At 44.7% G+C, this 26,495-nt stretch overlaps 1 protein-coding gene across 3 annotated transcripts in view; it reads left to right on the top strand.

Moving 5' to 3' along the window:
- Positions 1-26,495, top strand: part of SEC24B (SEC24 homolog B, COPII component) — a 722,844-nt gene that overhangs the window by 208,260 nt on the left and 488,089 nt on the right. For all 3 annotated transcript variants that reach the window (XM_078676584.1, XM_078676585.1, XM_078676583.1), the window contains one exon: positions 13,045-13,171. In XM_078676584.1, the coding sequence (XP_078532710.1) occupies positions 13,045-13,171 (127 nt within the window). The remainder of the gene's footprint in view (positions 1-13,044; positions 13,172-26,495) is intronic.

The raw sequence follows: 26,495 nt of genomic DNA, 5'->3' as shown, positions 1-26,495 counted from the left end.
TGTTTTCATTGGCTATAGAATTCTGGGCACTTTACCACTGCTGACTAGTGCTAAAGTGCATATGCACACTGTATAAATTGTGACAATGATTGGTTATCCATGATTGGCATATTTGATGTACTGGTAAATCCCTAGCAACGTGCACTGTGTGTGCCAGGGCCTGTAAGTCAAATGCTACTAGTGGGCTTGTAGCACTGGTTGTGCCACCCACAGGAGTAGCACTGTAAATGTATCTCAGACCTACCACTGTACTGTCTGCACACACAGTTGTGAACTGCCATGTTGTCCTGGCAAGTGCCAGGCCCAAACCTTCCCTTCCTTTCCCTTACATGTAAGGCACCCCTAAGGTAGGCTCAATGTGCCCCCATGGGCAGGGTGCAGTGTATGTGAAAGGTAGGACATTTCCTGATAGTGAAATACTGTGTATTTCATTTGTTCACTGTTGAAAGGCTATCTGTCCCATAGGCTTCTCATCGGGGTTGCACTGTAAAGTTTTTACATGTGTAACTTGCAATTGGGACAAGATGGGGAAATTAAGTTTAGACTCTCTGAGCTCGAAATTTATTAACAAACCTTTTGATGAAGGTGGTTTATAAATCTTGTGTTTGAAAATGCCACTTTTAGTAAGTGGGCATTTTCTTACTTCACCATTCTGCTTGTTTATTCAGAGTCTTATGTGTGGGTGACAGGAGCTGAAATGTGCATTCACTCTAGACAGTCCCTGGGGGAGTTGAGGTGTGCTCTACCTTGGCTGGGTGACTCATCACAGGGCTGAATAGCCGTGGTCTGCATTTAGAGTGGTGGGAGGAGTTGTACTTACACCTGAATAAGCTGTGTCTCCTGTTGTACAATACTGTCTCCGCCCCCTGTGGTCATGCTGCACCAGGACGGACAGGACTGGTTTGGACTAGGATCAGAGACCATTGCCACAAAGAGAACAATTACATATTGGGGTATAAGTATTGCACCTAAAACCCCAGGTCTTTGGATTACTTCAAGGAACAGGAGGACCCTACCAAGAAGAGCTGTAAGGCGGAGTACTGCCCCTTTGCTGTGTAGGGTTGGCCTGCAGCTGCTGCTTCTGTCTATGGTGGAAGAAAAGGACTAACTTTTTTGATCCTGCTTGAGGTAGAAATCTCCAAGGGCCTGTGTGTGCTGCCCTCCCGTTCTGTGAAATTTAGAGACATCAAAGTTTCCATGTTCTGTGCTCTGTGTGCTGTACTATAGCCAGTGCGCTGTGTGCCTGGCTCTGCCACAGCGCTGTGTCGATCACCATTTCATTATAAAGGAAGGCTTGGTGAGAATTACCTATTCAGAGTGCTGGACTTTTTATCTCCAGCTAGGGAGGTGCATGGGGGTCGTAAACAGCGTGGTGAGCACAGTGCTGATCCACCGGTTTAATTTGCTGCGGTGTGGAGTGCCTTTGTTCCCCTGGCCCCTGCAACTAAAGGAGCTTGTGAGGAGAGCTTTTTGTTGGCCCCCAGGAAGCACAGTGATTTCTTCCTTTGGCGGTGCACCAAAAGGTCCTAGAGGGGAGAGCGGAGTAGAAGAACAAGAGCGCAGCCGCTCCCTAGCCTGGCGAGCACTACATCGCCTAGCAACAGACAGTTTGGGTAACAGCTCCTAAAGGCGCCCAGGAGTCCTTAGCGGCCTCCACTGCAGCGTGGCACAGAGACACGGAGGGAGGCAGGCTCCCAAGGTGAAGCGGGCTGCCCACATCTGCCTGCGGCTTGTGCCTGTCTTCAGGCAAAGTGGGGACCTGCTGTACAGCCACACCGCATGAATGCGGGCAGCAGCCTTGATCCCTTGAATGCGGGAGAAGGACCGGGTGAGGTCTTCCCACACTGATCATGCGATTGGTGGTTCCCCCCTCACCCGTTGGGAAGTGTTGGTGGCCTGTGTGTTCTGGGGGCACTAGATCTTGTGTCTCGGTGGAGGCCCCTCAGTTCTGTTTTCGCAACTAACACAAATTACCATAATATCGCTAAATGGAACCCGGAGGCTCCAGTATCCTGTAGGGAATCTCTGAAATACCACATAGCCTGTAATGGGAGGGCAGGTACACTGTCTTCTTCGCTCTTAGGATAATTTACTGCAACCTATTAACGTTTAGTGGCCTTTGGTGACATACATCGCATATCATGCCCTGATGGTTAATGTATACTGTTTCTGACTCGCCTGGTATACAAAATATTTCATGGGTTCCCCTTTCATAAAGGCTGCTTTCCTTGCCCTGATGTGTTAATGTATGTTGGTTTTGATTTTTTTACCCTGAAAGAGTACCATTTTAGGAGCTACATAATATGTGCGCCGTGATGATATTGTGATGATGTGTGCCACCAATAAGTAGTTACGTTATTGCACTACATGAACTGTTATAACAATTGCCTAGTTGGCAAAAATGAATTATGGTGTATCTGATCGAAATTTCTTATATGCATTTTTGATGACAAGCGCCTAATGTCACTGCAATTTATGTTATGTGGTCTAATGTGTGTTTTTTGTATATAATACAAAATATATTTTTTATATACCCTTGTGTGCAGTCTCTTTTGTGGTGTGCTCAGTGTGTGGTGGGTGGGTGGGTGGGTGGATGCCTGTCTGTCTGTCTCTGACGCTTTACACATTGCCTCTGGGATAAGCCTGACTGCTCTGCCAAGCTACCAAGGGGTTGTGCAGGGGTTATCTTGGGTGTGTAGCTCCCTTACCCTTACTAGAGTGGTGGACTCTGCCTGCCTTAGGTATACACCCTAGCCAACCAGAATCCCCATTTCTATCACTATCCATGTACAACGACATCAGCTGGTTCTATAATGCTTCTGTGCCCACAGACTCAGATTGGCCGTGATCAGTGTGCAGATTACTACATTATGATCTTTTTATGTGAAGAAACCAATTCACGAACTACCCGAGCTACTTTATTGCCTTTGGGCTTTTTCATAGAGTCTCCCTTAGGTTATCTCTTTGGCCATCATAGTTTTCATCAAAGGTTTGTATATGCCCTTCTTCACACCATTCAAGTTTTGTGATGTATCATCCATTTTCCATGAAAAATCAGTAACTCTATAGTATCTTGATAGCCTGCTTATATTATCTTCTCTGGGGAAGCAGCATCCAAACCATTTTGCTGACCAATGTCGACCAGTTCTAAGCTTCTGCTGTGATGACGTGGATCCCTTTGGTCCCTTGTACCTTGCCCAGCAGCCAAGAACTACCCAAACCATGGGTTCACTTTTAGTCGTACCGCTCTGCAAAGAAAAAACCCTCAAACTGAGTTGATCCTTGGCACATCATGCCCAGAAGCTCGCACCATTATGTTGGTGGAGCGCCCTCTTCCAGTAGGTATAAATGGTTCCCTGAGCATCTGAGGACAACCAGGTCCTGGGCCACAGGTTCGGAAGGTGATGCCACTGTGATTCCAGAGCACCTAATTTTATACCAGTATCTTCTCCTCTGAAAATTTTTTGCTTTGCCCTGGGAGCTACACTTCACTCAGGGGACTTGTATTTCTGGGCAGAGAGGCAGATGTGTACAAAAAGGCACTGGAAGAGGTGGCAGTTACACCAAACATCATCTCATGATAAGAGGACCCCTTTCTTTCCACCCAATCAAGCAATTGAAGCGCAAGGGGACTCCACCTACTTCAAAAATGGGAGAGGGCTCTATTTTATGCATACCTCAACTGGAGATCACTCGGTGCAGCTTCCTGGGTCTCTTGTTGTCTCGTGGAGTCATATCAGTCCCGGTGTCCCACAAAGTGGATCCTCTGTGGCAGGAATCCAGGGCCAGCATAGGAGTTCTCTTTCCCAGCCATAATGAAGGACACCCCTGGCTGACAATTTCTTTGTCTTGTACCGGATGTCCAGGCACAGAGCCACAAAGGAGACCATGATGTGTCCGTCAGAAGTAAGTGGTAGCCATGGGTCCTTTGATATGGGATTATAGTCCTAAAGTGCCTTAGGCAGTCTTCTCTTTGTGATACTCCCTGGAGAACCTCCACACCCAGGGCTGACCTTGGGTCGGCTCCTCTTGTCATTCAAATCAGGTTATTCTGTGTTGTCTCACTGCTGCTATCACCACAGTGGACTCTGACATGCACCATATGAGTAATCTTATGGGCAGTTGCCATCTTAAACCACAATGCCTCGGATTGGTTCTCCAGCTGCTCAAGCCCATTCTTTTTACGGTCGTGCTGTTATGTTGCTGCCATTACTGTGGCCTGTCCTTGTTACCCTGTGACAACCAGAGTGCAGAGGTCCAGATGGGTGCTGTGACCGATCAAGTTTGCACTTGGGTGGAAGGCTGTGACCCACAACCTAAGCCATTGTCGTCTTGGCCACATCTTACTAGAAACATTGGTAGCCATAGTAATATCTGATTCTTGTCAATAAAAAGGGGTGGTAAAGCAGTGTTTGATGCTGTAGCAATGCTGGTTGAAAATACTCAAAGAATAGTTTGAAACACTCTAGTGACCCAGTCACTCGATCTCAATTGAAAAAAGATTGTGAAAAAAATCATATTACCAAGTACAGTGATACAATAGGCTCTATTCTATTAGTATTACATAAGAAAAAAATACTACATTTCAACTCACTCCGTGAGTCATGGCGATGTCCTCTGTACAATTTTTGATAAGGATAGCACAATTAAGCATAAACAAACATAGTGAAGTGATAATTTCAAACTAGAAAGGAAAAACTCATTAAGTTCCCATGTATTGTTTCTCAGCTCATGTGTCCACTTGTAAATAAGTTGATTGCTTGTGACTTACGGCTATAATGTCTATGGTTCATGATCTGTACAAATAATCATTGTTGAGCTTACTACTTTTCAGCAACCTGGATCCAAAAGAATGTAGATTTGGGTATCCAAATCAGGATATTGAAACTGGTTCCTATGGTATAGAAGTTACAGGAGATAGATCTTTATTTAACCTACAAGCTTCTGTCAAGCCATGACAAAAACATCGAAGGCTGTGTCAGTTTTAAATTCCAGATTCAACTCAAGAAAATGGGGAAATTACACTGTAGTGGTATCCATGATTTCTCCATTGAACTATCTTCCAACTATATTCATTCGTAGTTATGAAATTAAGGTCAGGAGATTTTGAGTAAGCCCCATTCAGAGCCAACTATGTTCAGTTTTGATTACAATAGATACAATTGGCTTTACGAGGAGTTCCATCTTCTTGACTGGTAGCACTGCTACTTAGTTAGTAGTTGTGATGTCAAGATAAGTGTCCTCTTCCATAAAGAGGCAAAGTCCTTAGCTGTAGATAAAGATTTTTCCGATAGATATTCTGACCACAGATTCCTCACCTTTAGAATATTCTGAGAACCCAGACTGACGGTCGAGCAGAATAGCAAAGTGGTAAACATGCGCATTGACATCAGTTGCTTTCTTTCCGCACCTTTGTATTGAATATGACGCTCACTCCCAACTTTATTCTAGTCAGTTGACGAGTTCTTCTCTTAGAATATTTTTTCCACTGTGCAAGGGAACTATGTCCCTTTGTGAAACTAAATTGTTTAAGCCTTGTAGGGACTGTCGCAACCACTCTGTGACGACCCCCCATATGCCTCTGGTGTTTAGGGTTCAGCGCATGACCCAAGTCCTGGGTGGAGTGCACCCTTACAAACAGAAAGGGAATCAGCGAACGTGAAGCAAAGCTATATGTCACCGACTACGTGAAGAAGTCTTGGAAGGTCCACTCATGCTCGAAGTCGAGGGCATGGTCCCATTCCCGCTCTCGTGTCTGCTCCCACAACAGGTTTTCATTGAGGTCGAAGTCTTCTGGTCAGTTGAAGCAGAAGCACAAGAAAGCCAAGTGTGATTTGTCCAAGCCCTGCTACTCTCAACCTGAAAAGACGTAAGGATGTCAGGGTGCTTTACAGTCTCGCTTCCACTTCCCTGCCGAGGAGCGGATTCTGCAACTTTTCACAATGCGTCTTGACTTTCCGAGTCTGTTTGCAACATTGCAACAGGTTGAGGCCGTTAAAGAGACCATTATGTGAATTTAGGTCACTCCTGCTCCCTGTTGCACGCCTTTGGACCCCAAGGATCCGTAGAGGTCTCTAGCCTGGTTACTGCACCAGGGCCATCTGTACCATTTGTGGTTCCAGAACTTTCCTCAAGTTCGACTCCAGTGCCATAATCGACTTCCATTCCACCACCAAAATCTACATCTGTCCCTGCAATATCTGCACAAACGCCACCTGTGCTGGAGGATGACTCCGTTCCTACTGTCCTCTCCAACTAGAAGCCGAATCCGTGTCTGCCCCAACTAAGGTCGCATCTTGCAGCCATACTGATGGACCTGGCTCCAGTTCAATCAAACTCAGACAGAACCGTGCTTTTGCTTTGAAGTCACACCCTAGCGTTCTAACTACTGTTTGGTTCGGACTCTGTGACCAATGTCAACCAGCCTTTGGGGATGGCAGTGGACAGGAGTGTGATTATTTTCCCCAACACTGTGATTATGACAATTTATTCATGGACTTGTAGGAGGCCAGTAGGTTGGACACTTACCTGGACACTGGGTTGTGTTCTCTCCCTGGTCTACCAATATAAGAGAGTACATCCTTTGCCATGGTAATGAGTTATGCGGCAGAGGTGTTGGGTTTACAACTGCCAACTATGAAAGGCAAAAACAATGTCCTAACATCCATTTATTTATTTTATTTATTTAAAGTTGGGAGTTATTTTTCCCCATGGGAAGCAAGTGCCAATACTCCACAGTACCTGTTCTTCCTTGTCTGAACTGCTCTGTACCTGGCTGCCTCCTCCTAGATTACCCTACTTTAGGCTGAAGGCCACATTTGAGATTTGTTCATAGGCCAGGTGGGCACCACTTCCAAGTAAACTTCCTGATTCAGTGGCTCCACAGTAGCTAGATAGTAAGTCCATACTGCTGGGATAGCATAGCGGGAGGAAGTTGTTCAGTGTTCATTGGGTTGAAGTCATGCCACTAATATAGGACCACCTCCACTGCAATTGCACTATGCTATTGCACTATTACAGCAATATGGATGAACACTGGGAACCATCTACTTTCTCATGGCCGTTCAGGCGAGTTCATATGATAGGATTTTTACTCTGACAAAAATGTTTCTCCTGTGCAGAGATACTTTATTGCCAGAGTCAGACGAGGGTAAACATAGCAAGCCGCCTAATTCCCTATGTTTGAGGTAAGAAACGCCCAAGCAAGGGCAAAACTACCCAGGACTGCTGGATCTGCTCGTGGAACCTCTCGTGCAATGTGTGCACTAACTCCGTGTGGCTCTCTGCACTGTCATACCAGCTTGAGATAGCTCTTCAGGCACATCCGCAATGGGGAAACATGACACAAAGCAAACGAAGCTCACTTTTGAAAAGGGCTTAGTAGTCAGTTTGATCAAGGCTTTGCAGCTGCTACTATAGATTCGGAGGAATCTGCGCTGCAAGATGATGACATTCGCATGGCAGTCATGGACGTGAAACCAGCTTAAAAACTATAGACCCAAAACTAGACCTTCTCACAACCCGTCTGGATCATGTCGAGCAGCACCTGGACAAACATGAACCCTGGCTTGACCTGCTCGATAGCAGAGTTTTAGATGCAGATGACCTCCAAGCAGAATCCAAAGAACAGCTACTACAAATGGATAAGGTGTTGAGCATCAGCAAGGCCAAAAATGAGGACCTGAAGGCCCACTCCAGGCACAACAACTCCGCATCACAGGCATAGCTGAAACCACAGCCATATCCAAAATGGAGGACTTTGTTGAAACATCACTGTGTGACCTCTTCGGAAGAGATTTGTCCGCTGTATTCAGCGTGGAGCGAACCCACCACTCTCTCGGGCCAAACCTGACGGTGGGTGCCACAGCGTGGCGCACCTGTTGAAATATAGAGACAGCGATAGGGTCCTAAAACCGGCTTGAGAGCGACGGTCAATGCAGTATCAAGGGAACAACATCTCATTTTACCCGGACTTCACCCCACTGGTCCAGGCAGAGCAGCAAGACTTTGTCCCGGTCAAGCGGGTTCTACAGCAGGCTGGTGTGCCCTACGCACTCCTGTACCCAGCGAAACTATGATGGAAAAATGTACTTCCTCACCAACGCAAGTCCGCGCTTACATTTTCTAAACACATCGGAGGCCCTCGCCGGTCCCCGGCGGCCTCGTCGCACTCCTCCCCAGAAGCCAGACTGAGTGGCAATGGTTAACTGTATCACTGGGTGGACATTGCCCGACCGTTGAGATTGGGCTGGCTCTCAACTTGCAGGATTTTTTTTTTTTGTTGCTATCTCATTGCATTGGCGATTGCCTGGCTAGGCGTCCTCCTTACTATGCCCTTGTGGCATGTCTACCATGGTGCTCTCAAGCTCTGTTAAAGTGCCCCTAGCGAGAAAGAGTCTCGACCACCCAGCCGTACTTGGCAGGGCTGTACGCCCGCGAATCCTAGTCCATCTGAGATAATTCCCCCATAGTCCTTCGGATTACAAGATATCTCTTTCCTTTTGTTGGTCTGATGGGTGGGTTACATGACACAACCTGTTTGGAGCGTTGGTGTGGGTGATGGGAGGGCTGGGAAGTTGTTATGGTTTGATAGGTTTTGGGATCTCGGGGTTGGAGTTTGAAACACCTGCTAGGTATGTTAAACACTGGGATTGGTCACAACGCAAACTACTTGCATGTTCTTACTGTGTGAATGCCTTTTCGCGCTATCTGATATTCAGATATTGGTTTTGCACCTCTTGAGTTACTTGGTTTCACGCTCAGCTCAGCTCCCCTCTGACACACAAGATGGCTACAGTGACATACCTAACGTTGATGGAAAGATATTAACACGTCTGCTTATTCTAACTATGCCAGGAGGGTGGCACTGCTAATTCGGAGAGGACTCCCATGGAAACGACATTCTAAGCTCTGACTGATCCAGAGGGTAGATACGTCATCCTGGGGGGCACACTGCATGGGAGACAGGTCATCATTGCAGCCATTTACTGTCCCAACACCGACGACTCGGAGTTCTTTCTCCACATTTGGTAAAAAAAAAAGTTCCTCTTGGTAACCCGACGATAATCTGGGTGGAGACTTTAATGCAATTATGGAAGAACACCTGGACAGGGTTGGCAACTCCCATCATTCCCAGGCAATGGCCATGTGCGAAGCCATCACACTTGATAATTATTTAGTAGATGCTTGGAGCAGATGCACTCCACCACAAGAGAGGGCACCTTGATATCATCTCAGCATAGTGCCTGGTCAAGGCTGGACTTTTGACTAATATCTTGGGATATACAAACTTGGACCACATCAGTAAGGCACTTACCCCTCACCCTCGCAGATCACGTCCTGAGCATGATCACATTTCAAATTCCACTCCTTCACTCTGCAGCACTATTGTATGTAGTATTTCAAGAAGAAATTCATGGGGGAATACATGAGTATTTTAAATTCAGTCCCCCACAGTGCAATCGCCCACAATAGTGTGGGAGGTTTTCAAAATAGTGATTAGAGGTGTATGTATCGCTAAGCAATCTGGAGTGCTGAAGGCCATAAGGCACTCCCTGGACAGTCTGGAGAGGGACCTTCAGAATCTGGAGAGACATTACTTTCAATCCCAAAACCTGGCTCTCCTAGCTCACATTAGAGAGAAACTCTCTGAATTCCAGGAAGACCGCCTACACCGCCTTGCCCAGGCCCGGCGGTATGGAGAGGATGATCGCCCTAGCAAAACAGTGGCTAGCCAGCTTCGACTCTTCCCCCCCCCAAAAAACGTCCCCATACATCACTGAACTGCATGATGTGGATTCTAATCTGGTGCACTCCCAGTCTGCCTTGCTCGACACCATGACTGCATTCTATGCCCAGTTGTACTCCTCTACCGCGGGAGACAGCCATGACAACGCAGGCTTTACACTGCGCTGCCATTACAACGCAAGTCGTTACAACGACTTGCTCTGGATGGCGCTAGAGACTAAGGAATAGTAGATTTACTATTCCAACACCTTCCCTACTGTTGCGTAGGCTGGAGTTGGAATAGTAAATCATGCTATTCCAAAATCCAGCGCCTACAGCGCAAGTCGTTGTAACGACTTGCGTTGTAATGGATGCGTCGTAATGGCAGCGCGGTGTAAAAGCCTGTGTTGTCATGACATATATCCTCTACCGCACAGCCAGCGGAGATGAGGCTGATAAAATATTTTGACTCACTTCAACTACTTTGGCTAGACCGATTACACTGAGCCTCCCTTCACCACTGAAGAGGTAATTCAGATCATACAAAGCCTACCAGGAGATAAAGCTCCAGGGCTTGATGGGCTATCCTCCTCCTTTTACATGGAGTATACTCGCTCCACATCTCCTTACTATATCAAGAATCTGTGGGAAACCAGGACTCTACTACCTTCAGTGTAGGGAGCTGCCAATATAACGTTGTTAAAACCAGGCAAACCCGCCAATCTCTATGATTCCTACCATCCGTTGTAGTTGATGAATACAGACAATAAAATATTTGCCAAACTTCTAGCAGACTGCAGCCTCTTCTCCTGCTAATCGTAAGCCCCTACCAGTCGGGTTTCCTCCCCGGACTTTCGCCATCTCACAATCTACTCAATATATTCGCCTTAATGCATCACCTTGCCCTTCACGTCCCTGCATTGGCTGCTTTGTTGCCACAAAGCCATTTGATTCACTGGAATGGAAATTCCTCTTCTCTTTACTAGATCTTAGCGCCACTTTTAACTATGACATACTGCTACACTATGCTTCTAACACTGCATGGGTGCATCTAAGCAGTCTAATATCTGACCCTATTCCCATCTCCTGGGGCACGCACCAAAGGTGCCCTGTGCCGCCACTCTTATTTCCTATCGTGATTGAACCCTTGGCAGCCTGCCTGCGCCAACAAAATGCTGACAGGGGCATTGTATTCACCACTAGAGGGCTAGTGATCTCTATGTACGCGTTCAACATTATACTGTATGTCCACGAGCCAGAGGTGAATCTTGCTCCAATGACCCACGAACTGCTGCGATTCAGTGGCATATCAGGAATTCACATGAATTGGGTTAAATCCATTTTATTTCCACTCACCAATGGCACATGACAATTTACAGCTGAATATCCACTGGAGTGGACAAACGGCCTGGTTCGTTACCTGGGCATTTGGCTCAGCAGGGATACACAAGAAATGTGGCAAGGTGATCACTTAAGATTGGAGGAGAAAGCACACATCTGGTCGAAACGGCTACTAACTCTCGCAGGACAAAATGCAATTACAAAAATGGTTGTCCTACCAAAATTGCTGTATCGTTTTGCTAACATCCCTACGCTGCTCACTTCACAATTCTTCAAGTTTCTAAAATCCTCCATGATTAGTCTTGTATGGTCGGGCAAACAATCCTGGGTATCCTGGGAGCTTCTCATCCTCCCGCTGGCACAAGGTGAACTGGTGGCCCCGGACCTCACCCTCTATGCTTATTGCGCACACGCCCAATTTCTCCCCTTCTTTCAGTACCCGCCACCATATCAACCTCATGTGACAGTCTAAAAGGACCGTGCTGCCCCCTATCCTTTAAACACTGCCCTTTATCATAACTAACACAACCCTAGATGTGAAATCTGCATGGTCGAAACTGTCAGATGGACATGGGAGGGGATGTGAAAGAGAGCAAAACTCAGCTTTTCATACGCCCCATCAATCACTCTAGCCAACAGCTCTCAAGTTCTTCTACTATTGAACAAAGGCGCAACTGGGCGCACGCGCAAACTTCACATTCTCTAACTTCTATCCAGACAGCCAGTTCCTCCACCCACTGCAGGCTGAGACCTCACACATAACGTTCTTAGATACCCTACTGTATTATCAGCTGCACGTAAATTGTTACGCTATGCACAACACATTCCCGTCCCCATCCCGCCCTTACCTGTACTGGAGCACATGCTTACAGACTCTTCTGCTCTTAAGATAATAACATGCCCCTACATCACAACCCAGCACACCTCCTGCTGAGTGGGCTAAAGAATGGTGATGGATTAAACCCAGATCATTTGACTGGGGGTGAGTGTTTGATTTGCTCAAATGCTCCGTCCATCATCCCCTTTTGTATCGCCCTATATTAAGACTTGGCATGCGGGACGTCACTTATTATCAGGAACAATTATCCACTTTTTGGGAGCTTATACCTCTTAGGTCCTAGTCCAAGGATAATTTGAGCTGGTTCTCCTCCTGTCTTTGACAGCAAAGTTCTGATTCCCTTGCACAGACGCCCCCACCATAGCGACAGCCGAGCTGCATGTAGATATTCACTACTCCCCACCCTAGAAATACTGTTATGCTCCCACTGGATCACAGATGTCCCACCAGATTGATGCTGGGAATTGCATTGTGTGTGTTGTCTCCTGTTATCCCCTCGAACTGTGAGGGAAAGGCGGAACCTCAATGTTGACATGACACAGCCGGCAATTAGTACGATATGGTTTATACTGCAGTTGTGTGAAGTGACCACAAATAAGTACAAGGATACCCCCTGATCATCCCAATCCCCTTAGTTATTTAGAGATTGTCCTTCTTTTCTGTATTTCAGCGAATATGTGAATGCCATGTTTTCTATGGTGTATATGTGCAAATTTTCAATAAACAATTTTTATTTTTTTTAATGAGAAACTAACTTTAATTACGGGTGGTGTTATTTTAAACAGTGAAATATGTCCCCAACTCAACAAAGTTTCATGTGTTTCGAGTACGACTGCAGTTATTATATTAACTCCCATTCTATTTCTACTGACTTTCTATCGTTCATGAGATATACATGTATACGTTTAGTGTATCTTGTACTCAGTGTTTTGATAGTTGTGTCTTTAAAAATAATGCACTAGATTACATTATCACTGTACATATTTCCTTGCCATATTCTTAGTTTGAATAGTACATTTGAGCATTCAGGTAGGTAGAAATATTTTTACTTTTTAAAATGTTTTTCAATAAAATTTCTAATTTGATTATGCTTTTTTATTATGCTGTACTAATAATGCTTTAATTTACGTTGCCTACAGCAATTACCAGTGATAACATCAAGTACAATAGTGAGATGCAGATCTTGTCGGACATACATCAACCCATTTGTGTCTTTCATTGACCAAAGGAGGTGGAAGTGCAGCCTTTGCTATCGAGTGAATGATGGTACGTTTTGAAACAAAGACAATAATGTTATTGTATTTGTAGTTTATAGAAATCAAATATTTCACTTTGTTAAAAATGATTGCAAATCACCCAGATTCAAAGAGTATTGAATATCATGTAGCCGATTTCAGTTGATCTTCTAGTTCCTCCTTGATCTTCTTTTTAGTTTGTTAAATACTCTGTGCCTTTTAGTTGAATTCAAATTATACTTCTTCAAATTGCAGACTTATCTCAGACTATCATAAATGTTGCAATTTTATATTGTATATTTCATCCTTTATACACTCTCTCATGCTTGAATGATTCCCCATTGTAGATCTGGGAGTCCCACGACTAGTCACCACTATCAAGAACTATGTGTTCTTGATGGTGGTGACTGGATCTAGCCATGGCGTGCTTCACTGATCGAAGATGCCTTCCTCCACCGCAGGATGGTGTCACCCAGACAGTCTGCTCAGTTCTCCACCCTGGCATTCAGGGGCCCTGGTGGCTGGTAGTCAGAAAGATGTTCTGCTTACCCAGCTATCGTCACAGGAGTAGCACCTCCTGCACCATGATTCAGGACCCGACTGTCCCGCTTGTTCCAGTACCATAGGGTGGTCTTAGATGTTCGTACCTGCCTCCATTTTATCAATGATAGGAACTCTTTTACGACCATGCAGATCAGCTGATGCTCCCATTGAGTAATATGGAGCTTGGCTGTCTACGGGAGACTATAGTCCTCTGACCCTCTGAACCTGTGACGCGCCTGTCACACTGTGAACTCCGGGTCAGGTAGAGACATCAGCTGCTGGTCACGTTGGCATCCTCAAGCCACCATTACAAATCCTATGCTGTTTTGTTTGGGATCCAAATGGATTTGGAGAGGCATCACTGGTGCTGGTCCCACTGGGATCTGAGTGTCCACTTTTTTTTTTGAAAATCTGTTTATTAGCAGAGTGTTCAGAGCAACATTACAGAATTGTTATCATATGACATAACCAGAAGTAAGGAAGCTCCTCCGGGCTTAATAACAGTAGGTACAATATACAGTTTAACTTTTGTTGTGGTTTCAGGTAGTTGAACAAACCCCGTAAGAAGTGAAAGAACTCCCTCCCGCCACCCACAGAAAGAAAACCCACCCTAGACACTCCCTTTGTACGTACGTATACATCAGTTAGTACCAGGTCGCACCCAACGAGCAGATCTGTTCAAATATGCATTTTTACACAACCAGTCAGTGGCATAAGCAATAGTATCACGGGGTACCCCGTATTACAGTCTAGTGCATCACGTTTGTGCATGGCACATGGAAGCCCACTGACAGCAGGACACATTTCAGTTTACGGTATTGAAATATCAGACTCATCATCACCCCCTGCCTCGAACCTCCCCAGAATGGTAAACCTGTCCAATGAGATCGGTGTTTTCCTGAGGCCTCTGCGTTCTTCACGCTGTAGCGCTTCACCCTCTGCCTTGCCCCAACGTATCACTTCCGTTTTCCACAATTCGGAGTCAGGTGGCCTGGGAGACTTCCACCTCATCGTGATGGCACGTTTCGCAAGTAACATGGCTACATCAGCAAAACGTGTTGCTACGCTCCTCTTACGCGCTGCTGGGCCCAACCCTAGGAGCGTGTATTCCAGGATGAGCGTCTGTATCAACGCACCTGCGTCCGTGAGCGAGTCATTAATAGTAGTCCAGAAATAGCCTAGTTTGGGGCAGCTCCACAACATGTGTGTCAGTGATGCATCATCTATATCTGAGTGTCCACTTGAGTGCCTGAATGTGCCACCTGTGATTGGGGATGAGCAGAATGCACTAGGGCAGGAGACTAGAAACCTCAGATTCATCCTCCCTGAAATTCAGGACTGATCGCAAAAACCTCCGGATCATATCCTGAATATGCTGGACTCGCTGTGGCAGAGGAAAGGCTTTGAATGCTGCCTCCTACAATATATCCCTGATGTGAGGATTGTGGTGTATTATATGGTGTAGTTGTTTACCTCACAGTGTAACACACTCACAAAAGAGTCTTGGGTCCAGTCCGGTTCAGTTGTAAAACCTCTAGCTTAACCCTGGAGAGCTGTGGCTTCGAGCAGCAAGGCTTAAAAAATAAACTAATGTAATGCATTTAGAATGACACACCAAACAACAGCCTAAGGTCACATAACACAAAAGAAATCGAAACACCAATTTATAAAAAGATTTTATATTGTTATGAATTTAGATACCAAGATGAGAAAAATCAATTGAAGGGTTCTGGTCATATAGATTTTTAAATAAAACGTAAATTTCAGCTTTTTGGGCCAAAGGGCAAACAAGCATTGGTGACTGTAAATTTTGGCAACTTTTGAAAAGTTTGGAAGGGTTGTGTTTTGCTACTCCAGACCGGATTGGGTGAGCAAATCCCAAAGGGAGTTGGTCAGGGGGGCATTAAGGAGTATTTCGACAGTTACCTGGTCATCACAGTAGTCTCGGTCCAGTTCCATACTTTATGCACGGACCGCAATAGATTTAAATTGAAGTGGTCCTGATGCTGAGGATACACGATGCTGAAAGATGCTCTGGGTGTTGTGCGGTCGACAGGGGTCTTCACAGGATTGTTCCTCGGTCCACGATTAGGGTGGGGCAACTTTGGCCTCAGGAGTTTGGGTCCCTCGAAGTCCTTTGGGTCACTGGTCACTGCAGTCCCAGTGAATTCCTTTGGCACAGGCTAGTGTCCTTTTCTCCCTAGACTTAGGGAGTCGGCTGGTGACTGTGTGACACGTAGCGTTCTTATTCTTATGCCTAGACTTTGACTGCGACTTACCATAAGACTTAGAATGGGAATTGGAATTTTCGCAGGAGCGGCTTTGTGATAGAGACCCCAGTCGGGCCTGCAACCAAGAATTGGAAGCAGACCTATGCTTCGACCGTGACCTCCTTTTGTGTTCAGCGACGTAAGAGTTTAGTCTCCTGGTTCATAATTGCTTCAGGGTGTATAAGGACACACCAGTCATGACATAACATAACGTGTATTTGTAAACTACATGTTCACCCTTGGGTATCTTGGCACTGAATAACAGATGTTTATTGTTACCCTACTTAATGGTACTCATTTTATAGACCTCAGATGGATGAAAGGCTGAGTGGACCCTCTGGGATTTGAACCTGTGACCATGAGGTCGAGCACAGACCCCTGCAGTGGATGCATTAGTCCCCTGAGCCACCAGACCCGGATTAAAAGGGTCACTTCAAAGGCACACCTTGTACTGGTCTTTGATCAACATATGCTTCATGCAGTCTCCACACAGCTTGAATTCCCCTAGCAAACTGTGAAAGGTTTTCGGGGTTGTCAGTAGACCAGCAAATTTTGGAGCATATCTTCAATCTACTTCAAAGGGCATGGAAAGAAAGGTACTTCTACTTAATGTTGCTCCCACTTATACTCTGATGGCTACGTGGTTGAAACCATGGTCTTGCCCACAAAGGCAGGTGTCCAGGTGTCCTAGACCGGCGCCTAGTGGTGCTAATTTTCTCACAAATAAACCCACTCCAAGGAGTCTATTTGTGCAGGCTTCGACCAGTAAAGTGAATCGTAAATCATTCCCCTCCACTCCTCCAGATAGAGATCTAAAAGGATTGAAGCCTTTGGCAAACATATGTTTTCTTCAGCCACTTTGGAATTGCGGTCTGCCCACACAGTCTGTCTGTTGGCCGGTCCTCTTTTGCCCAGATAATACATAGTGGGTAATATGTGAGTACATATGTTAGCTGTGCAGGTTTAAATACCATGGTGTATCTTGGCAGGGTGGTTGATACCAGTGTGGTCCTTCGTCGATATGCCTGCAATCGGTTCATTGGGTTCTCTGGTGATGTGCAGGTTTGCTGTTTTACAAGCCCTTTGATGGGTCCTACCCCTTCAGTGAAACGGCCGACTCTTTTTTGGAACACTTTAAAGGCAGAGCTAACATAGAGGTCTTGTACATGGGTAGAGACAGCCTTCCCAACCAGTGATGCAACAGAAAACCCAGTTAATTTGCGGCTGTGCTCTGAAAAAAGAGGGGGACCTCAGCCCTATCTTGATTCTCCGTCTCCTCAATGCTTTACTGCAGAAGGATAGATGCAAGATGCTTACGTTGGCCCAAGCAATGTCTGCCCTTAGTCTGGACAACCGAATGATGACTTTGAACTTGCAGGACGTGTATTTTCAAATATCTGTCCTGCAGTCCCGCTTGGCGTGCCTGTGGTTCAAAGCAAGCCAGGAACGTTTTCAGTTTACCATGCCCCCTTTCAGCTTCACCAGAGCCCCTCTGTTGTTCACGATGATGGCGGTAGTCGCTGCCTATTTTCAGAGGTCGGGAATCGCTTTATTGCTGTAACTTGACTACTGACTGCTGAGGTTACTGCCACCCTCATTAAGATAGAAACTATGATAAATACTATAAGGAGCCACTCTATTAAGACCACTGATGAGGTCCATGTGGATCTTCCTAATTATTTACATCATATGATGTAAGACTAGTCACTAGGTTTCCTCATCATGCTATCAAGGAAAACTCCACGGCCACCACTTCAAACAGATCCATTGCAACCTTCTTGTTCCCCTCCAGTATCGTTGCTGCTGCCAATGCTGCCTCCACCACAACTATGTCCAGCAAGATAAGTTCAATAGGTGAATACCAATACTACTGTTGATGAGGACGTTGTATATCAAGGACAACTCTTTCAATATTCAGGCGCAGCTACTGATGAGTGGGGTGACTAACTTGCTTCAACTAGGAGTACACCTATGCTTTATCACATCAGCTGACCTTCCGATGAAATTGCTCACTTTTTCTCTTAAGTGGAGTGGACATCAAAATGTTTGACTTACAAATATCCATGAATGAAACTGATTGTTTGCATTATCATTGTAAATCTGTAGTGATGATTCTAGATTGACCGTGTTATGAGAACCAGCAGTCTAATTTCCATACTGCTGTTTCCACTGCTTTTTATCCCTACCAGCGAGAGCAAGCTAATACAAGCATTTTTGCTGTCACTAGGTAGTTTTAATATCACATTTTCTTATTCTTTCTGCGCAGCAGTTTTTTGCACTTAACCTCATTCGCCACAGGACTTTAGGATCCCAGAGAGTGTAGCAGTTTCTATATAAAAACATCCCTGGGCTACTCCCTCACAGTGAGGGGGTTGTAGCCCTCAGTGGAACTAGGATTTTCCAGTGGGAGGAGATACCCAAATGATGAAGCATGTCACCTATGGTGAGTGAGGGTATTCGTCCTAAATGGATTTCTCCTTTATGGAGAATTGATACTTTAACATAGTCTTTTTCTTCTAGCACACCCAGTTGTTTTAGACCCAATGATTTTTTGAGTTATTGATTCTAGATATCAGCCACATTTTGATGGTGGGATTTAAAATTAAGTAGACGCCTACTCCTGTATGAGCCATAGCACAAATACTTGTCAAAAGGCTGCACAATGTTGTTCTAGCAACCAGTTTTCATCTTCCTCTTTATCTCCAGAAATGATCAAAAGGTGGACAGTTTTGAAAAAAAGCAGCGAAAAAGCGAGATCCATTAGGACCTCACATTCCTGGACAGTTGTTCGCAGATATGATTACCTAATCAAGCCAATATGGCTCTCGATTCTATGACACGTTGAAAGAGCTTTCACTGAAATGGTTTTTGGGGCCATAAATATGGTTAGAACTGGCTATTGACAAATGGCAGGCGCTGTTATTTTTAGACAACAAGAGTGACTACGATTTACTACAGACCAAAGATTAACCACAGAATGTTAGACATGCCTTTTGGCAGTGACCACCTCTTTGGGAAGCATGGAAATGAAGCCCTTCATGCTATGAAATCATACACTGCTTTACTCCATGATGGTATTTCAGTATTGATAGCAACATTTTAATCGAGCAAGAGGTCAAAGTTGTTTTTTCCTCTTATAGGGTTAGTTACAGGCTATCCCACCGCCAGCAAAACCAGCCTCCCAAGCTGTTTTTCTACAGACAGCCTTAATCGCCAAACCCCACCAATAGACCCCATTACTCAACATATTCTAGCATCCAAAAGAATCATCTGCCTAGGATAAAGAACCATACTCTACACATCGTCTGTGACTCTGTGCCAGTCTTGAATACCTTATCTCCATCTCGTGCTCCCTCAGGCCCTGTGGGGTGTTGGGATTAATGCCTTTCATGTGCAATTTCACGACATGACACAGATGGAGTAAAATATGGTCGCTCTCTCGAATATGTCTAGAAACCACAGTAGTGGTTTTACTCTAGGTTTTTCCTGGTAAGGAAAACTCAGGAGAGTAGTGCCCCCTTTTCAACCGTCTACAGCTCAACAAATTCCTAAATAATCTGACATTCAGAGTGGTCGCCCTGTGGGAAGTGTCGTAATTAATGCAAGAAGGAGAGAGCTAATGATTTCCCTGAATTTGTAGGATGTCTACTTTCACATACCTATTCATCCTGAGAGTTAAGGTAGTCGGGTGCCACTATCAGTTCAAGTCCAGCCCTTGAGTCTGAAGTCAAAGCCACAGATATCCACAACGTGCATGTCCCCTGTGGCAGCGTACATACGTCATCAAAAACATCAAACTTTCATTTTATTTCAATTTCAGTTTTTCGTACTATTGGCTTATCAAAAGGAAATTCTATCAAGAAACAGACACATCCACAAAATAATTTGAAACTCTTTGGCAGTCTGGGTGTAGCTATCAAATTCTCAACCATGGCTCTCAAGATTAATCCAGTTTATTGGGGCTATCCTCAAAAACAGGGTTGGCAAAGCCTTTCCATCGCTGGAAGGAATAGTGCATCTTCAGTTCCTCGCCTGGCAGATCCAAAAGTTGGATTCTGTCTGACTGGGAATGATATTACTTATATTCACTGCCGTTCTGCAAGCTATGGAATCTACAGGAGGAGTTGGATACCCGGTGGCTCCAAGGGACTGGATGTTTTGGTGATCTAATTGAAGTTTCAACCTCAATCACAGATACCTTAACGTGGTGATTGGAGGGTTTGTACTTTCAGCCACAGTAGACTCTCTTGGTCATGACCTCAGACTCATCACTAGAGGGGTGGAGTGCCTACCTTCAGGAGCTAGAAGAAAGGTGTCATTAGGATGAATCAGGAGAAAAGCCTTCACATGAATGCCCTGGACCTCTGAGCAGTTTGAAAGCGATTGCAGTCCTTTCTTCAAAAGGTTAAGAATTTAGCTAGTCTGTATCAACAAGCAGAACATCACAAGGTCTCATCCACATTTGAAAGAAGCACAACTTATTTGGCACTGGGCATTAACACAAGGAATCTCATTAAGAGCAGCATACAGCCCAGGGGCCATGAACACATGGGCCAACACCCCAGATGAGCAGAAACCATCTCCCATGAATGGGAATTGAATAAGGACTGGACAGCCTGGATCTTGATCATATGGGGGTCACCCAACACTAGACTGGTTTGTGACACCATCGAAAAAAAATTGCTTCTACTTCACCAGCAGACAGTTTCATCCTTGAAACAAAGCAAAGGGCAGTGCCCTCCTTGGGCATTTTAAGATTCTATGTTCTACATCGATCAAACTAAAATATCAGACAATCTGACTTGCCACCTGCAAAAGTGTCACCCATTCTCAAAACAAGGGATAGCAGATGCGTTTCTGCAGCTTTTGTCTGTCACCTAAAAGCTGGCTTCCCTTGCAAGATAGAGTATAAACCTGCTCACACGAGATGTTGCAGCAACAGGAGTGGTTTATGCAGGAGTTCACATAATGGACAAATGCAGGGAAGCTACATTGAGAAGTTGCTAGAACTACATAAATCATTGCTATCTGGATACTGATTTTGTGTGAGACTCAGATGTTGGCCAGGTAGCGGTATGGCATGTAATTAATTACGGTAGCCATTTCTCACCTATGTTTATATGCATTACATATGTTTGAATATTGTATTAAATACTGCTTGATATTCTGATCCAATCAAGTGAAACCACGAAATATCTAATACTTGAGAAGAAAAAGTGACGTACCTGTAACTACAGTTCTCCAACGTAACGTTGATTGCATTCATAGATTTACATGGTGGCCCTCCCTTCTCCCTATTCAGAGGCTCTAATTATAACTATCCTTTAAGACTGGTGCTTTAGAATTTTAAAGTATGGAAGGCTCTTGGGTTCGAGATTATCTAATGAGGGGATTGTGTTACTAAAGTGACTTTGTTTTCTTTTTAAACATAATTTCTTTGATACTGAAAGGTCACACTGATGATGGGGAAATGATTCAAGCATGCAAATCTTAAATTGATACTAATGCTGGGGAACGTTTGTTGGAGGTTTTTCTTGTATTATAAAGAAAAAAAACTGGAGGTTTAAGGCTGACCCCTGATGTATATAATTTGAAGCAGTTCTTTGTATTAGTCTTTTCACTTGCTAAATCTTTTTTCAATTTTGGAGCCTTCAACACATCTTTACATATTCTCGTTAAGAAAGACCATTGAGAAATTTGGAATGAGGCCAATTCTTTTATGCAGCAGTTTTTTTTCCGTATAAATTCAACAACTATCCTGTTTACCAAATTTCATTTAATAGGAGCATCTCCTATACAACTCTTAAGATCTTTATGCCTTTCTTAGTGATTGACTAACTCGCCAAAGTTCAGAAGATCTTGTGTTGTCAAATCTATGCTTAATAGATGGGTTTTATAAATAGGGCCACTTCCAATGTAGTGTCTTGTAAGAGGCTACCGTTTGAGGAGCTGTTGCAGAGGACACTGACCTGTAATCTTGACACAGTTCTATCTCCTTGCCACAACATCCACCTAATCATTGTATCAACCATTACCATGACTCAACATTATCTCCACTTGACTCTAGAACGCAAAGTGTTGAGGAATGGGGTTAGAATTTTAAGCCTGCCATGCTCAATCAGCAGCGAGAGGGTGGTTATTAGAAGAAGGGACATCTGAATGGCCCTTCCTCATTCTAAGTGGTACATGTAAAATGTGTGCTTGCACGGCCACATTCTAAACAAGTTAGGTTTTGACTTTAAGCAAATTGAGGTGGGAATTTAGTCAATATCTTCAGCCTGCATCCAGAAATGTATATCTTGTATTCAGTTCACAATATTGGAAAGGGGCTGACATTAACCAAAAGTGGTCATTCTCGGTTTGTCAGTCCAGAAGTTCTTGTTAGCCTCCATTCTCTGGGGCAATGTCCTTTTAAGCAAGCCTATCACCCAAACACAGGAGGCCATGCCGCTCAATGGAGTAGGTCCTTCACTCTGTGGTCACCGGGACAAGGCGCATAGCTGGCTCACCAGCTACAGGTGTTCAGATGGTCACCTTTTAGCTTTAGGAGAGTCTGAACATAGGTAGCCAAAAGGATTTTTTTCCAGAAAATTATCTTGATTTCTAGAACTAGTTTTAAATTTTTCAATAGATAACATATGATTCCAGTCTTGAAATTCAACATTTTGTTTCCAGTGCATTATGCTTTAAACCTATGGACATAATGGATCTACAGATACTCTCCTGTTTAAAGAGGGTAATAAATGGAACTTTAATCAAATGGTCTACTGGTTTGAGAATTGCACCACTGTGATCAACGCTTCCCATCGCTTTATTTTACTTATGCACCATTGAGCACTCATCGGGAATATTTGAACTATCAGAAACCGGTTGTGAACCTAAACCTAATCCTAATGAGCTGGGAATTGTTCCTTGCCAAAATCTGTGTGTCTATAAACAAGAGTTGCTAATACATAGGCAGCAGTAGTTGCCCACCTTCTTTTAGATTACTCTATACCACTCAAAATTCTTGATTGTGCTTCTTCATTAGGATATCTTGATACCTATGTGAACAAGTGATCTGTCGTCCATAGGAAGACAGACAGTGCTTGTAAATATTACCTTTAACTCAATCCATATTCTCTTTAAACTTTCCCTTGCTGCTTTACTTTCTCCTCCCATTTCTCTGAGGACAACTCTTCTTTTTGCATCTTTAGTTCCATTTTGTTCAATTTCCTGCATCAGAATTGACTCTTATGACAGCAGTATGTGCCGTTTTCTGTGATGACTGCTGAAATTGTGAAGGTTTCTCTACTTCACTTCTAAAACTGAACTCTCTAAGTCAGGGAAGTTATCATAGCTTGTGGACGCACTGGGTTAGATTTACCATCGGAGTGTCTTTTGGTAAGAATCACGTTTTTTGCTTACACTTGCAATGCTTAACCTTTCACAGATGTCCATGACTTGCACCAAACAAAGCTGTATACATGTACTTGATGTATCCAGGAATTCCAACACCGGGGTCTCTAGTAAGTATAATAAAAATAAACACATTTTTACCATATCTATGAAACTACTCCAGGACAATTTTCCTTCTCAAGGGAGGCAGAAGTCTGTTGAATCAGCTGTAAAACTATTTTTTATGGTGCTCTCAGATGGCCACACTACACACGCTTTTTGCAACTTAGTTTTTATTGGAAATTTTCCACACATTGGATTAGGCTTGGAGAGCGGTCATATGGTTAGGGAACATGGCGGCTGGCTGATGCCAGCCGGGAGACACCCTGTGCGAGGAGGAGAGAGTCCTGGACGCTGAAACGGATGATGAAGTTGTATGCTTGTAGGCCTATGTGTGTCCCGCCCCCGCTGCTGTTTCTCCACTGATTTTTCTTTCTTACTTTGCACCCGTCATCTTTATATGGGAAGAGGCATTTTACCCGTGGTTTAGCGGCCGGGATTGGGAATCCCGTCCAGAAGTTCCTAACCTGGTTACCGCTTCCCACAGCCTGTTTCGACAGCACAGTATAATTGATTCGGAGCCTCTGGTGAATATCGGTGCGCAAGGTAAGGCTGTAGGGGTCCCAGTTCCAGGAACCTCTTCTCTACATCGGCCACTGAGAGACGTGGCTCCGCCCCATTGGGGTGGTGGAGCCGGGCGGCAAAGTGTTGGAGGAGACTCCGCTTTTGGGCAATATGTGCGGGTAAACGAGGCATCCTTATTTATTTTTATTTTATTTTATATTCTTATATAGCGCCTGAATAAACCCCCAAAGGGGTATCTCCGCGCTTTGCCAGTAAGAATAGTGCTCCAGATGGTCTTATTCAAGGGATAGTACATCATACAGGGAAGAAATTAGTTACTGGTAAATAAGTATGTTTTTAGGGTCTTCCGGAAAGTCAGGTGACTAGTGAGTGATCTCAGCTCAAGAGGTAAAGAGTTCCAGAGCACTGGTCCCACATGAGCCAGCGCTCGGCCTCCTTGTCTGGACTTCTTTATTCTAGGTATCTGCAGTAACTGTTGACTGCTAGAACGCAGAGAGAGCCCAGGAACGTGTGGCCGAAAAATTTCGGCCAAATATCTTGGGCCTTCGCCTATCACACTTTTGTGGATGGTACATAGTGTCTTAAACTGCACTCGTTTCCTCACCGGTAACCAGTGGAGTCTGGTCAGCAGGGGGCGGGAAGGAGTCCTAGGGGGAACGTTCAGGACTGTCCTTGCCGCCGTATTTTGGACTACTTGTAACTTATTAAGTTGTCCTTCGTTGGCTCCTAAAAGGAGACCGTTACAGTAATCCACTCTGCTGATGACTAGCGCCTGCACAAGTGTTTTCCTGTGGCTGTCTGGTAAATAGGGAAACACTGTTTAGCATCCCAATTGCCCGAAAGCAGGTACCAGCCACCTGGTTTACATGATCTTTAAACGTGAGTGTCTGATCTAATAACACTCCCAGGTTTTTTACCGTGCTCTTAGGGCTGGGAACAGGACCTAATTCTGAGGGCCACCATTCAGGTGACCAGTGTGTTGCCGCTTGTCCAAACAGCATGACCTCTGTTTTCTCAACGTTGCATTGAAGACAGTTTGATGACATCCATTCTGATATAGCTCTCATTCCATCTGCAAATGATCTTTTTATTGCAGGGGTCAGACTTTTAAAAGGAAAGAGAAGTTGGGTGTCGTCAGCGTACGACACCGGAGTAAACCCAAATGATCTTGCTAAGTTGGCCAAGTGGGCCACATACACATTAAAAAGTGTCGGGCTTAAACATGAGCCCTGTGGCACTCCCTTGTTGAGCTCCCTATAGGTGGATTTGTGGGAGCCCAGCCAAACTTCTTGAGAGCGTCCGGATAGAAAACTTTCCATCCATGACAGAGCCGTTCCTTCCAAACCTACGTCCTTTAAACGATCGAGAAGCACCGTGTGAGACACCGTATCAAAGGCGGCGGAGAGATCCAACAGCACCAGAATCATAGAACTGCCCTCATCCAGTGCCATTTTGATGTTATTGGTCACTGTTTGGAGGGCTGATTCGGTGCTGTGGTTAGGCCTGAACCCAGATTGCGAGTAGTCCAGGCCCTCCGTCGCTTCTAGATGTCCTGATAGATAGGTGTTCACGTGCCTCTCCGCTATTTTGCCGATATAAGGCAAAAGTGAAATGGGACGCAGGTTTGAGAGGTCTGTCCATGGGGAAGCCGATTTTTTCCTAATTGGGTTTACTACCGCTCTTTTCCAGTCTGCCGGGACCTGTCCTTTCATGAGAGAGATGTTAATAACACTCTTTATGGATGGTCCTAAGAGAGAAATCAGAGGGGCAACCATCTTGGCAGGGAGGAGGTCATGTGGAGATCCAGATTTAATATGGACAATAAGGGAGAGGAGCTCTGCATTGTCAATTGGAGGAATAGCTAGCAGCGGGTGTTTATTGTGCTTTGGCGGAATTGGGGGTAAGGGCTTATTGGTATCATCCATGTTGTTATTAGCTGCCACTATTCTTCCATAAATAGTATTTATTTTTTCCTCGAAGAATAGGGAAATTTCATCGCATAGAATCTGCGAGAAATCGTCAGAGCTCTCACATGCGGCGGGTTTTGTAAAATTCTGCAGAATTTTAAAAAGCTCTTTGGAACAGTTACCCGCTTCTGTTAATTGTTGCATTAAACAGTGTTTCCTAGCTTGCTTTATGTTTTTGTAGTATGTTATTTGGGCATCTAGAAAAACTGCTCGAGTCTCCTCAGTTTTACTTCTCCTCCATTTTTTCTCTACTCGTCTACATTTCCGCTTCTCTACTCTTAACTCAGGTGAGTACCAGCTCTCCTGCTTAGAGGAGCGATACTATTTGTGTGATTTTAAAGGGGCTATGATATCGATGGCTCGCTTGATTGAATCATTAAGTTTAGCCAGCGCTGTATCTGCTGTGTCATCTATCAATATGGCAGGTTGTATCCAGATTTCTTGTAGTTTATTGATTGAGATTTTATGCCATTGACGGCGCCAGGTAGAAGAAGATGGTGCTTTATTAGTGGATCTTTTTGGAGTCAGTAAGTTAAATTCTAATAAAAAATGA

Source organism: Lissotriton helveticus, chromosome 2_1 (assembly GCF_964261635.1).
Source record: "Lissotriton helveticus chromosome 2_1, aLisHel1.1, whole genome shotgun sequence".
Classification (NCBI taxonomy): domain Eukaryota; kingdom Metazoa; phylum Chordata; class Amphibia; order Caudata; family Salamandridae; genus Lissotriton; species Lissotriton helveticus.
The sequence above is the reverse complement of the archived record's forward strand: the minus strand, read 5'-3'. Positions and strand labels throughout refer to the sequence as shown.